Genomic DNA, 12424 nt, shown 5'->3' on the forward strand with positions numbered 1-12424 from the left:
TAATTTTACTGAGCAATGGATATTCCAGCATTTGCTGATGGAAGATATATTTTCCTGAGGGAAAAAAAAAGAAAGGGTCTTCTGCCCATGGTTCTCATGAACACCTCTGATCTGACCAGTGCTGAGCTATCTTCATTTTTGTAGGAGATGATAACTGCAGAAAAAATTTGGGCTGTTCTGTTTTTCTGAGCAGTTTAAAAGACAGTAACATTGATCAATGAGATCAAAGTCACTGATAGCAAACAAATGTTTTTTCATTGATTCTTTAATTTTTTAAATCTGTTGTGGGTGGTGGTGCTTAATTGGAGCTTTTGTATTTATTTTCTAGTGTGTTAGTTTAATACCTTCATCTCTTTGCTAATTATATTTGTAATATCAAATAATTTTCTGCAGTTGGTTTAATTTTGTTTTCCATATTAAAGGTATTTTGATTTTAGCATTCTCTCATCAATTTTTTTAAATGTTATTTTCACTTTTCTTCATTCTATTAATTTCTTTTAGTAAGACTTGCTTTGGAGTCTGGTCGGAGCATCTTTCTCCAGTGCTGTTTTCCTGCTCTTGAAGTTACTTATTCCTTGTGTGAGCTGTGTTTTACCCTCTCTCCCCCCAAAGAGTGAGGAATATTCAATCCTTGTTGATTTAGAGGGGCAAATGAAACTCCTGTCTGGAGTCAGAATCAAAGCCAGAGTTGTAAAAGGACGTTCCTTTTACCCTTACTCTAATAAAATTTACAATATTTATCAACCTTCTATGTTAGTCATTAGATAAAACCCCTAGAGGGAGACACGATCACAGATGGATTATTGTAATGCCTCATCACTCTGATCTTTCCACGGGAGCTGAAGCAATTTCTCTAGGTCACTTTGCATAGCCTGTTACAGGATAATTGAGTAGTGATAACAACATTCTTGTTTGTAAGTGTCTAATCAGGTTTGGATTCTTTTAAAATAAGGGCCTTTTTTTTTTTTTAGTTCAGATGTGTTGGAGGAAAAAAAAAAGGCCAATCAAACCCCCCTTTTTTTTTTTTTTTACTCTTTTTAAATCTCAGTCCTGGTAATACAATATAGAATCTTGAAAAAAAATAATTAAAAATCATCCTAAACTGTGCCATAACTCACCAGCATTGTACCCAGCTACTCACCCAGACTCTTTTTTGAGCAGTGTTCTGCATCAAGTAATCTGCATATTTGTGATTGCATTCGTAATGCTTCTACTCCTGGTTTGAAAGGCACAGCAATGCACTCTGCAATATTTCATTTATCACTTCTCTCTGTGTGTGTTTATGCAAAAAAAAGATTATCCTGTATTGTTTGGGTGCCGACAGGGTAATTAACCTGTAGCACAATCCTGTTAATTCAGTTTCCTTAAATATAACTGATTGTTTAGGTGTCTTCAGTATGTCTTACAAATCTTTTTTTTTTTTTTGAGTGCCTTTTAAATTAATTCCATTAAATTGTCTTAAAAGATATCTGTCTTTACAGCGAAAAATCAATATTTTATTTTCCCCTGGTAATGAGGATTTCAGTGTTTTTCACTGACCATATGGAAAACGGGGCTTAATTTTTCTGCTTTTTAAACTTCTCAATTGTTTTGCTGTATTTGGGCCTTTCATTGTATTTAGGTCTCCACGTAATAGCTATATGTCTTTAATGGTTATGATTAGGATGGTGTCTCCTTGCCTGCTTCCTACTCTGATTTCAGGCCAGTGAAAAAGGAGGTGTCTTGCTGATATCAGATCTCTCCTTTTAAAATTCCCTTCTTGAGGTCTCCTACTGACTTCCACCTGTCTTGTTACCTCTTCCTTCCATTTTGGCAGATAATCTCCTTTATGCCTCTCTTCCCCACGCTCTTTTGGGGGCAAAAGGGAACATCTTTGTCTTGTTTTTTGCAGTGATTCTGCTGTTGCTTTTTATGTGCTGCCTCCCCCACTAAACCACAACAAAATGAACACACACAAAAAAAGCCTTGACTTTGAATTTTCTGAAACCTGGAGATGTATTTAAGAATTGCTGATGTGAGGACTGGCAAAGGATGGATGCTTTTAGGCTCATGCCTGTGCCAGGCAGACTGTTGATATTTTATTGTTTTTCTTAAGCTTTGATTAGAGCTCGATGCACTGATAAGAACGTCTTGGTTCTTAGTCCCTTAAATACTTCAGGGACTGTGCCTCATCCTGCTCTGCCCCTGCTTTATGTGGCTGAGGAGGTGCCTGGAACAAATCACCCCGACTGTCAGAACTGTCTTTTGCTGGAATGTGTTGTCCCATCATGGTACAAAGCATTCCCAGGCGTCTGCCATTCCAGTTGCAGACTGCAAGTGTCAGCACTGGGAAAAACTTCCAGAAAAAGGGGTGTCCTTGGATCACTGATTTCTGACAGAGGCAAAGCTTAGACTTTATACTGTAGTTTTCTTATTTTCTTTTTTTTTCCCCCTCTGTTTTTATTATACTCATTCTGTTTGCTTCTGTGACTCTTGTGTTTAGGTAGCTGTATTTAACAGTGAAAAAATATTAAATTTGAAGGTGACACCTTATGTAATCTGTTAAATCTGAAGAAAATACTTCATTGTTGCCCAATTCCAGAGAAAAGGAGATGAAACTTTGATGTCCAAGGCTGTGGCAAACCTGATGTTCCACTGTAAGACAGTCAAGGCTGTTGCTACAAACCTGCTGTAGTGCAGGAGAGCAGTCGACTGCTTAATTACATAATTTATCTTTCCTACTTTGATTTTTATTTTATCTAAATAATCTCAGTGGTCTCTTCGCTCCAGACTTTCACTTTGATTCATATCTTTTATTTTATCTATATAAATATTTCATGCTGGATTTGATTAATCAAAGGGATGAGAACTAATTTTCCCCCCTTACTTTTGAAATTGTTATTCATTTAGGACCAAACTTTCCACTTGCAAAAGCATTACAGGACTAGTATTTAGCCCTTGAAAAGGGCAGAGAAGGTGAATTAAATATAAGTTTCAATTAATTGTTCACAGACATTTTATTAATATTTTTGAGTATGCTGAGTTGTGTGTTGCTTTCAAGAACTGAAGAGAAAAATGGGGCTTTAAATGGACAATTGCAGGATATGGGAAGAGGTCTTTGGAAGAACATGAAGCCCAAAAAGATTACTTCAAAATCACAAAGGTGTTATTTAAACTTACTAAAAGATGAAAGAGAACATGATGAAAGGGAAGTGTACAACACCAAGTTTCTCCATTGCATTCTGGGAATACAAAATATAAAATTTTCTTATATTATGTGCAAACTCCAGGGAAGTTTTCGCTTTTGGTGTCATTAGGATAAAGGTTCTTGCAGGTAAAGCAGTCTGAAGGGGACATAGAGAAGGGAGGAGGAAGAGAAGTGAAGGTGGTTTCATGGTTTGCCTTCTTTCATCTCTTTGTTGGTGCTGATCCCTCCTGGTCACTAAATCCTACACAGAGCAAGCCCAAGCCTGACCCAGTTTGGTAGTTTAAATGTTGGAGCTTCTCTCTCACATCTTGGTGATGTTCCCTTCTGCCCATTAAGAAGGAGGATTGTGAAACACCAGTTTCAGCCCTGTTTTGTCTTGTGGAATATACAGTGAAGCTCTGACAAACCACACCCTTATAGGCAGGAATGGCATTTTCGAGGCACAACATGGCAGTGCTGTCCCTGGAAAGCAGGAGAAACTTCCTTGGCTATTATACTTTGTCAGTTCATCCTTATTGCTCCAAGGAGTTGAGTCTAAGGAATGCTGATTGAACTTGCAAAACATTTATCCACCCCCTTCTCCCTCCCTTGCTCCCTCCTCCCCTTCCTCCCTTCCTGCTCTTGTATGAGGAGGATAATGGTACCTGCTGAACCTGAGAATCAAGAAGTGTCTCTTGTCTGGTGTCTCTTGATCTCATGAACTGTTGATGTGCTCCTTAAACCACACAGTTGAGGGCACAGATCTTTGTCTTCTCGCCCCAAAATTCTTGCAGGTGCAGATCGTTTGTCACCCTCTCATTTTGGTTGGGGCATCCACTGAGCACTGCCAATGTGCTTCCTCCTGTTTCCCTCAAGAATTATTGATTTAGTAATAAATAAACCTTATTCAGGAGGCACCTTTGCCTTTTCTTCTCTTGCACCACCAACCAGTGTCATCTGATGTCATCTCTGTCCAGGCCAAGTGCAGTCACTCGACTGAACTGTTTCAGTTCTGTCTTCTCTTTTATGATTACCTTTCATTTATTTATTTATTGACTTGGTTCTTCAGGTATTTCTCTTTTCGTCAGGTATTTATTTTTGCTGTTTTACATCAATAACTTCCGTCAGCTTCCTCTACAGCTCTCCCTTGCAACTCTTGGTTTGAGCTTGCTGTAAAATACATTGTTTAGCTGGATCATATTTTACCATTAAGTAACATATAATTACATATCATCTTTGAATTGTCTCAGTTCCAGTTAGGTTTTGATAAATCACTTCTTGTGTTATTCAGTTAGTCACTTTCTTCCTATGGAACGTTGCAGAGAAATATCTTTTTAATAAAGGCTTCTGAAATCCCACTTCTGTTGTTGAAAGCATCCAAGTAGCTTACACAGTGTTTTCCACCATAAAATGCATCTGGATTGTCAGCTCCGTGTTTATGTGTGTGCATTACAGCACTACAATTATTTTCCAGGGATCTTGGTGTGTTTGTGGCTGCCATTAAGATGAATGTGCAGCAGATGCTGTTTTAAAAAGAAGCACTATTGTATAGGCTGATGGATAGAAAGTTTGTCAAAAGTAGTGAAAGCTTCTGCAGGGGATGCAAAGCAGCTGGAAAAATTCATTGTTATGTGCTGCTGGTACGAGTCTCTAGTTCAGCTGTGCTGCATTTGATTAGAAACTTAGATTCTATGGAAGTGTCAAACATAGTTCCTGATATTCTCTAATTTTATGGCATTTCTAATGTGGTATTCCCTCTTTGTTCTTGGCCAGGGAACCTACTGGTTTTGCTTGAATATGTGTTAAGAAGCAGTACAGCATAATAAAAGTTGGCAAATGTGAACTGTGTTTATTACTTCTACACGACTGTCTTGTTGGCCAATGGAAATTAAAATGCCCTGTTGATTGTTTCATTTGTATTTGTGGAGAATGGCTTGAACAGCAGATGAACAATGCCAAATTCTTTCTTTTTTTTTTTTTAGTTCTCTATTATGTTACCAACAATACTGTTCTCTGCTTCAAAGTACAACTATAATTAGAAATGTGATTATGTAAAAGTGGCACCATCTTATTCAGTCCTGCTTCTTCCTGGGCTTAGTCCTGTTGTGACTATTTTTGTTTTCCAGGTACCCCAGTTTCTCCTGGGGTTGCACCAACTAGGTAGAATTTGGGTTTTTGCAAGGGACTTTATTCTGTAGTAGCACCTGTGTTATCTATATGCAGGGGCTCAGCTCCAGTGCTTGGAATTCCTCCTTTCTGAGTCTCCAAGTGCCTTTCATCCTTCTCTGTGGTGCTCATTTATCTGTCTGTCTCCTGCGTGCCAGACATCTTTACTTACTGGGGAGTGTCTCTCTTACTTTTCTATTTCTGGGGATTCCCAGAGCCAGTTTTTCTCTCTTTTGAGTCTCTCCTGATGGTCAATATGAAGATGACATTTAGAGGACAACATCTTCCCGCCTTATATATTCTCAAGGTATCAAAAGAGAGAAGGATAAAACAGCTTATTTTGTGCTCCAGGTTACCAAAAGAGGCAGAGGTAGACAAAGCACTTCATGACTGAGGATTGGGATTGCAAGTTCTTTATGCAGGATAAGAGAATCCATCTTATGCCAATGAAGGCTAAACTGAAATATGTCTCACTGATGCTCACTGGGCTTTGTTGCACTATGGTCGCCTTTTCAGAAACTTAATCCTTACCAGACTTGATTTAGAAAATCATGTCAGAATCTAATGCTTTTGAGATAAAGTGAAATATCCAAGTTTCTGTGTTTGTGTCAAGCTGAACTGTCGTGTTTTTACTATTAGGAAATGGGAAGCAGAGTGGTGGTGTTGGAATGTATCCTCCCATTTACTGGGAAACAAAAATCTTTTTATGCTGATATGCTCTCAGACAGAGAAGGTTAGGAAGGTACTTCGGATGAAATATTGGGAAACCTTCAAGCCCTCTGGGTAACAACAGAATAACCCATGGCAGGAGTGTTCAGAGGAATGAGGGCTAATCTTATGCTCTGACCAGTACAGACTTTTTTCAGTGTAATAGAATCCACAGTTTCAGGCTGGGAGGGGAACTGCAGTCACATGGGTGACAGAACCAAGATTATTGTGCTTTGTACCCAGGTTTATAGGTCTTTCTTAGAAAGATCTGACCAAGTGATGTAATCTATTATTAAGCTGCATCTGTATTAAGTATAGATATGTATTATAACTGAGGAATTATGGGGATTTTTTTCCACTGTTTGCTCAGTTCTTTTTATTACTTTATGTGTCATTTTTGCCACAGTAAGACTGTAGAAATAAATTTAGAGATGCTAACAGAAAATGCCTGTGTTCCAGGCAGAAATTTAGTTGCTAGAAATGTCATAAAAGTAGATTACTAGATTTTTGCTGGGCTCACAAAGAGTGCTGCACCAGCGAACGTAAAAGCGAACGGGCCTGCATCAGTTTACACCGAAAGGAGTTTCTCATTTTACCCACACTTAGTGTGCTTAATCTGGTGATATTTCCTTTGAAAACAAGGAACATTCTCTTAGAGCTCACCTTAGGATCCAGATGCTTTGATTACCTTCCCTAGGCATCACATTTGATTTCGGTGTCGAATTGTTTCGCGCGCAGCTGGAAAATTTCTTCGATTTTCAACGTTTCTTCTTTCTCTTTTTTTTTTTCTGTCTTGCAGTTTTCAGTGAAGAGCTACACGCCAGTCTATACTTTGTCAATGCATCTCTGCAAGAGGTAGTGTTTGCCAGCACCACAGGGACACTGGTCCCCTGTCCAGCTGCAGGGATCCCCCCTGTGACGCTCAGATGGTACCTAGCGACGGGCGAGGAGATCTACGATGTCCCAGGGATCCGCCACGTCCACCCCAATGGCACTCTCCAAATTTTCCCCTTCCCTCCTTCAAGCTTTAATAACTTAATCCATGATAACACTTACTATTGCACAGCTGAAAATCCTTCAGGGAAAATCAGGAGTCAGGATGTTCACATTAAGGCTGGTAAGTACTGTCTTTTATTTGGGTTCAAAGGGGCTTGAGGAGGGGGGAAATTTCTGTGTTTCAAAGGGCAGCAGCAGCTGTAAATCGAGGGAGAATGGACAGAAGTGTGACCTCTGGACTCTTAACAATATTCAGTGAAATACTGGATTCTTTCCTCCTTAGTTTGAATTATTTTGGGGGTAAAAAGTTAGTTTTCCAATGATCTTAATCAGTTGAGCACAAGTATAAGGAAAAACGAACTGATAATGAAATCAGGCCATGCTTACACATTAAAGAGGGAAAAAGATGAGTCTTTGCATATTTTGTACAGGGGCTGGAAGAAAAGAGGGATGTTTGCCCAATCACATCCCTTCTCATTTCCTTGTGGTCACTTGTGCTCTATTTTGAGAGGAAAAACTTGTGTCCTGTGCAGTGATTCAGCAACTGCTGTGGGTCCACAGGCAGTGCTTCCTCTTTAAGCTGAAAGATGCAAATGAGCACAGTGGTTTTGCATCTGTTTTCCCTACTGGCTGGGTCAGCAAGTGGAGAATTAAGAGTGGGATCAAAATCAGGCCTTTTGTTACAACACATAAACACATGATTGCGTTGTTTTTGAAGATTTTTTGTCTACCCACTTCAGTTAATTAAAATATTCAAACAAACAAACAAAAAGTAGTCTGGGAGCTGACCCTTGGCAAATGCAAATCCTCGGAACTTCTTTGTTGTTGTTGGAGCTAAGATTGGCTTTTCCCACAAGAGAATTATCTTTCCTTTGGAGATATGTCTTCACAGGACTTTCACAAGGAAAACCGTGGACACTTAGCAAGCAGATTTCCCTGTGACTTTCTTTTTAAATAGGAAAATGTATTCTCTTCTTCCTAACAATAAATTAACATTCAGAGATCTGTAGCTGGTAGACAATGAGGAGGCAAGAATAAAAGCCAGGTTTCCATGAAATTCATGTCTCATTAAAATTTTAGTCTAGAAAAGTGGGTTTTCTTGCACAAGAAGCAAGTAATCATGCTACATATATGGGGAGTTTCCATAATGGTCCGTGTTCCTTATGAGAATGTTCAGTTGTCCACAAAGAAAGGCTTGAAAATCAAAGATTCATAAGAACACATTGTAACCAACTTAATGGTTGAAACTCATTTCTAGTTTTTGTGCTTTTAGTTTTACTTTCATGGATTTGTGGACATGTTGTCTGTAAGAATTACATTTAGAGACAACATAATATACTTTTTTCATGTGTGGATTTGTCTGTGTATCTCAATTTTGAACATCTTTTGGGCGTAATTTTTTTTCCCAGTATTAGTTTCTAATTTTTCTATTTCTTAGATAAACTAAAAGTGATGTAAAGGAGGCTAAAACTTGCAGTGACTTGCTTGGTGTTCCTTTAGGTGTAAAGTAGATGACAGGGGTGACAGGATGTAGCTCTGTTTGTTGCCCAGCAGTGACCCATCAATCCATGGAACCCCCAAAAGAAATCTTCTCCCTCTGTTTGAGAAATAAGCTTTGCAAATAGAAAAAGGACTTGAAAAAAGGGCTTTGCAGTAGCAGCTGTAGCTGCTTGACTCATAAATTAACAATTTTTTTATTGTGGCCAAGTCAGAAATGTCCCTTTACCTCTTTTCTTTCCCTTTTTTAACCTTTTAACGCTCATTTCTCCACTTGACTCAATTTCTCGGTTAATCTGAGGTTTGGATAACAAGATAAACAAGTCCTCTTCCTGCATGTGGACTGGTGCTGTGTGTCAGAGCTCTCATTGTGCCTGATGGCAGAGAATAGTTATTAGCAAGCATCTTTTCCAAAGGCTTGTGTAATCCCTCATTCCCAGCAAAACACAATTTTGAGAGCCTTCTGTGCATAGCAGTAAGTGTATTTTAGGCTCAGGTGATAAACCCTGTGCTGCTAAAAGGTGAAATTATGAATTTCATTTGTTAATGTGGTACTTTCATGTGAAATCTGAACATTATTTCAGATTGGCCCTAATTAGCATGATTTTGGAAAGGCCTTTTCTAATCCCTTCTCTATCTCCTCCTGCTTCCAGTGCCCATCCAACAGCAACAGGGTTTCCTAAAAATGCAGAAGCTTTGTGGAGCTTCAGTTCATAGCACAAAGACTAACACAGCTCTGCCCATTGTCACAGTTGGCTGGAGAAAGTCTGAGCCTCATTTACCTGTTTCCCCAAGGATATGGGAAGCAGATACAAGAGTTCCAGCTCACAAATTATTGTAATTGTGTTTTTTCATGTAATTTTGCATGTAGTGCAACGCACATCCCCAGCCCCTCCAAAAACATAATCCCCCCCACCAATGAACCCAAACCCAACCCTCTTCCAGGCCTGTCCCACATGGGATTAAAGGTGAATATCTCCTTTTTATCTTCAAGCTTCCCTGTGCAGTCATGGCAGGGAAGAGTATATTTTTTTAGCCAAGAAATTCGCATATAAATTAATGACCTGGGGACTTGGGATTTAAAAAAAAAAAAAAAAATTGAAAGAGGTAAAAATCAGCAATTTATTCATGGGAACTGTCAAAACTACGATCTGGAAATAGCTGAGGGGCCTTGTAAATCACAATAATGTAAACTTTTTAAAGCAAGGATGTGAATAAACCTCTTTCCAGTTTTTGTGCCCCACATGGTTTCTGTATTCGGGCAGATTTGCAAAATGGCTCTGAAAGGTACAAATACTGCTCTGAAAGGTACAAATACCTTCAGCAGTGTGTTAGGATATTGCTGCTAAACAGGCCTGTTCTGTAAATGATGGCTGAAGCAGGAGCCTTAGACAAAAGTCAGCCTCATTAAGATGATCTATGTGCCATTCCCTCGGTGTAGAACAAGATTAGGGGGCTGCTTCATCACAGGGCAGCCACTGCTGTAAAGTCACTGTATTGAAGTGTTTCAAATACAAGTTCAACACTTACAGCAGGGTTAAGAATCTTCACCTTTGAATAAAAATAAATTATTTTCTAAAAACTAGTAGTGCCTTCTTTATAATAGAAAATGGATTTTTTTTTTCTTTTTAAAAAGGTATTTAATTTTTAATTTAATTTATTTTTATTACATTTATTTTTTTAATTAAGGCTTCTAACAGTCATATTGTTATAGCAATGTTTGGGGTGGAGAACTTCATTCTTCCTTCTTGCAGTGGCAGCACTGGACCTGAAAACTTGATGCTGTTTGCATTTGTGAAGACTACAGTTACATCTCAGTACTCTGCCTTTTTTTTCATTAAATACACTGTAAATGGGGCTAATTCTTAGAAATTCCAGTGCTCCTGATGTAGAGAGATGCTTTTGTAAACTCTGAAAAGGATTTACTGGCTTTGCCTGTCCTGTCTTACCCATTTACGTGTTGTAGTGGACAACATCTGTTTCTTCCCTGCTCTATCACCTTCTCCATCAACTGTTGCTCACAGAAATGTTCATCCCTCACTCTTCGTGGAATTATTTCCGAGTCAGGATTTTCCTTCTTTCCATTCTCCTACACAATGCAACTCCATATCATCCCAGCAATATTAGGATTTCTCCAGTTGTGCTTTTATCCTCTTTGTCCATCCAGTTGTGCTTTTTTCTTTCTGTTCGCTAAATTATTTCTTTCAGATACAAGACAAATAAGTCTGGACCTAAGTGTTTTTTGAATAGTGCTGGTTTTTAATGTAACATGTTTTTTACTTGCTGCAATCATGGGTTTGTTTCTGTTCTCTTGCCATTATCTGATTTCTTTCAGGGCTGGTCAATCCAGTGTAGCTGTTACCTTACATACTCTCATTTCTCTGTGTTTCTGAGACACTTTGGGTTTTCTCTTGCTGTCACCTCCATTGATTTTCTCCTTTGCTTCTCACTTCTTCAAAATCCTAAATGACACTGACCTTCTCTTCTCCCCTCTGGATGTCTAATTCACACACAGAGCCTGCATGTTCCTCGGGCTCTTTGTTGAGCAGAAACCCTTTGTGAAGGGAAACATGGCACGAGAAACTAGACAAGTTAACAGAAGGCACAACACCATTTACCCCCATCAACACTCAGTTCTTACCCCAGTCCTTCTCCTCGCCCTAAGGATGAGGTGGGGCAGGAGCACAGAAACGGTGAAACGCAGATTTTGAGGAAACAAAAAGCTCTGGGAACGCTTTCAGATGTTAACTCTGTGAAATGGTGTCATTTACTGAGGCAGAAGAGCTCACAGCTCGAGTCACCTTCTCGGGGGAGATCTGCAAGGCCGACCGAAGCAACGGATGAGATGAGATGTGCGGTGGCAACTTGTTTAATGGCACCTCTTTTTTTCCCCCCTCCAGTTTTACGGGAACCCTATACAGTCCGTGTGGAGGACCAGAAAGCCATGAGAGGCAATGTAGCAGTGTTCAAGTGCATTATCCCCTCCTCTGTGGAGGCATACATCACTGTTGTCTCATGGGAGAAAGACACAGTCTCGCTTGTCTCAGGTAGGCTCTTACGGTTTTCCTTCCCAGCTGGCACTGGCAGGGATGTTTCCAGGTTGTTTTCTGCCCTCCCAAATGCCTGATGTTTCCTTGGAGTCAGTTATAGCTGGACGGGATGTCATCCTTGCACTTCAGCATTGCTGCATCCCTGTGACTGGGCGTGTGACGTGAAGGCTTCAGACAGCCCTGCTTGGGGGGAAAATAACGTGATATTTGCTTTATACCAGACACAAACCCAGCCTTCTGCTGCTGTGGCAGTGGGTTTGTGTTTTAACTTTGATAAAGAGCTCCCACGTGCCAAAGAAATTTGAGTGTCACAGAACATGTGCTGGGTTGTAATTGTTTTTTTTCCCACTCGTAATGCTACTCATGGATTAGGAGAAATCCAGAGTCTAAATTTGTTTGGTTATGTTTAAATGAGGTATGTAATTGATATTTATACTTTCACAGCATTTTAATCTCAGATATCTTCACAGATAACACTGGAGGCTTAAGCACAGGGTAAACTGTGCCATAATCTGAACATATTGAAGTGAAACAATCTATACTAAAGCAGTTACGTGCATTAATCTATTTACTGGCAAAGTGAGGAAATGTGAGGCATTTTTCAGGAAGTACAAGGAATTCAGGCAACGAATATCTAATGTTTTAAAGCACAAACATTCTAAGAAGGGAGAAGGAAAACATAGGAAGACTATTTTCAGTATAGTACATATCTAAATTCTATGTATTACACACATGCTGCTGTTGTTACATGTACAAATGATTTATGTGTGAAGAAATTGGAAATGTGTTGGTCCAGGGTTATGCAGAATGGAAAAAAACCAGTTTGAATTAAATGTTGCTG

The 12424-nt window shown here is 39.3% G+C and overlaps 1 protein-coding gene across 3 annotated transcripts in view; it reads left to right on the forward strand.

Moving 5' to 3' along the window:
* The window catches only part of DSCAM (DS cell adhesion molecule), a 442671-nt gene that overhangs the window by 56949 nt on the left and 373298 nt on the right, over positions 1 to 12424 (forward strand). For all 3 annotated transcript variants that reach the window (XM_027689234.1, XM_027689235.1, XM_027689236.1), the window contains exons 2-3: positions 6840 to 7157; positions 11434 to 11580. In XM_027689234.1, coding sequence (XP_027545035.1) covers positions 6840 to 7157; positions 11434 to 11580 — 465 coding nt within the window. The remainder of the gene's footprint in view (positions 1 to 6839; positions 7158 to 11433; positions 11581 to 12424) is intronic.

Source organism: Neopelma chrysocephalum, unplaced genomic scaffold (assembly GCF_003984885.1).
Source record: "Neopelma chrysocephalum unplaced genomic scaffold, ASM398488v2 Primary Assembly neopelma1_76, whole genome shotgun sequence".
Classification (NCBI taxonomy): Eukaryota; Metazoa; Chordata; class Aves; order Passeriformes; family Pipridae; genus Neopelma; species Neopelma chrysocephalum.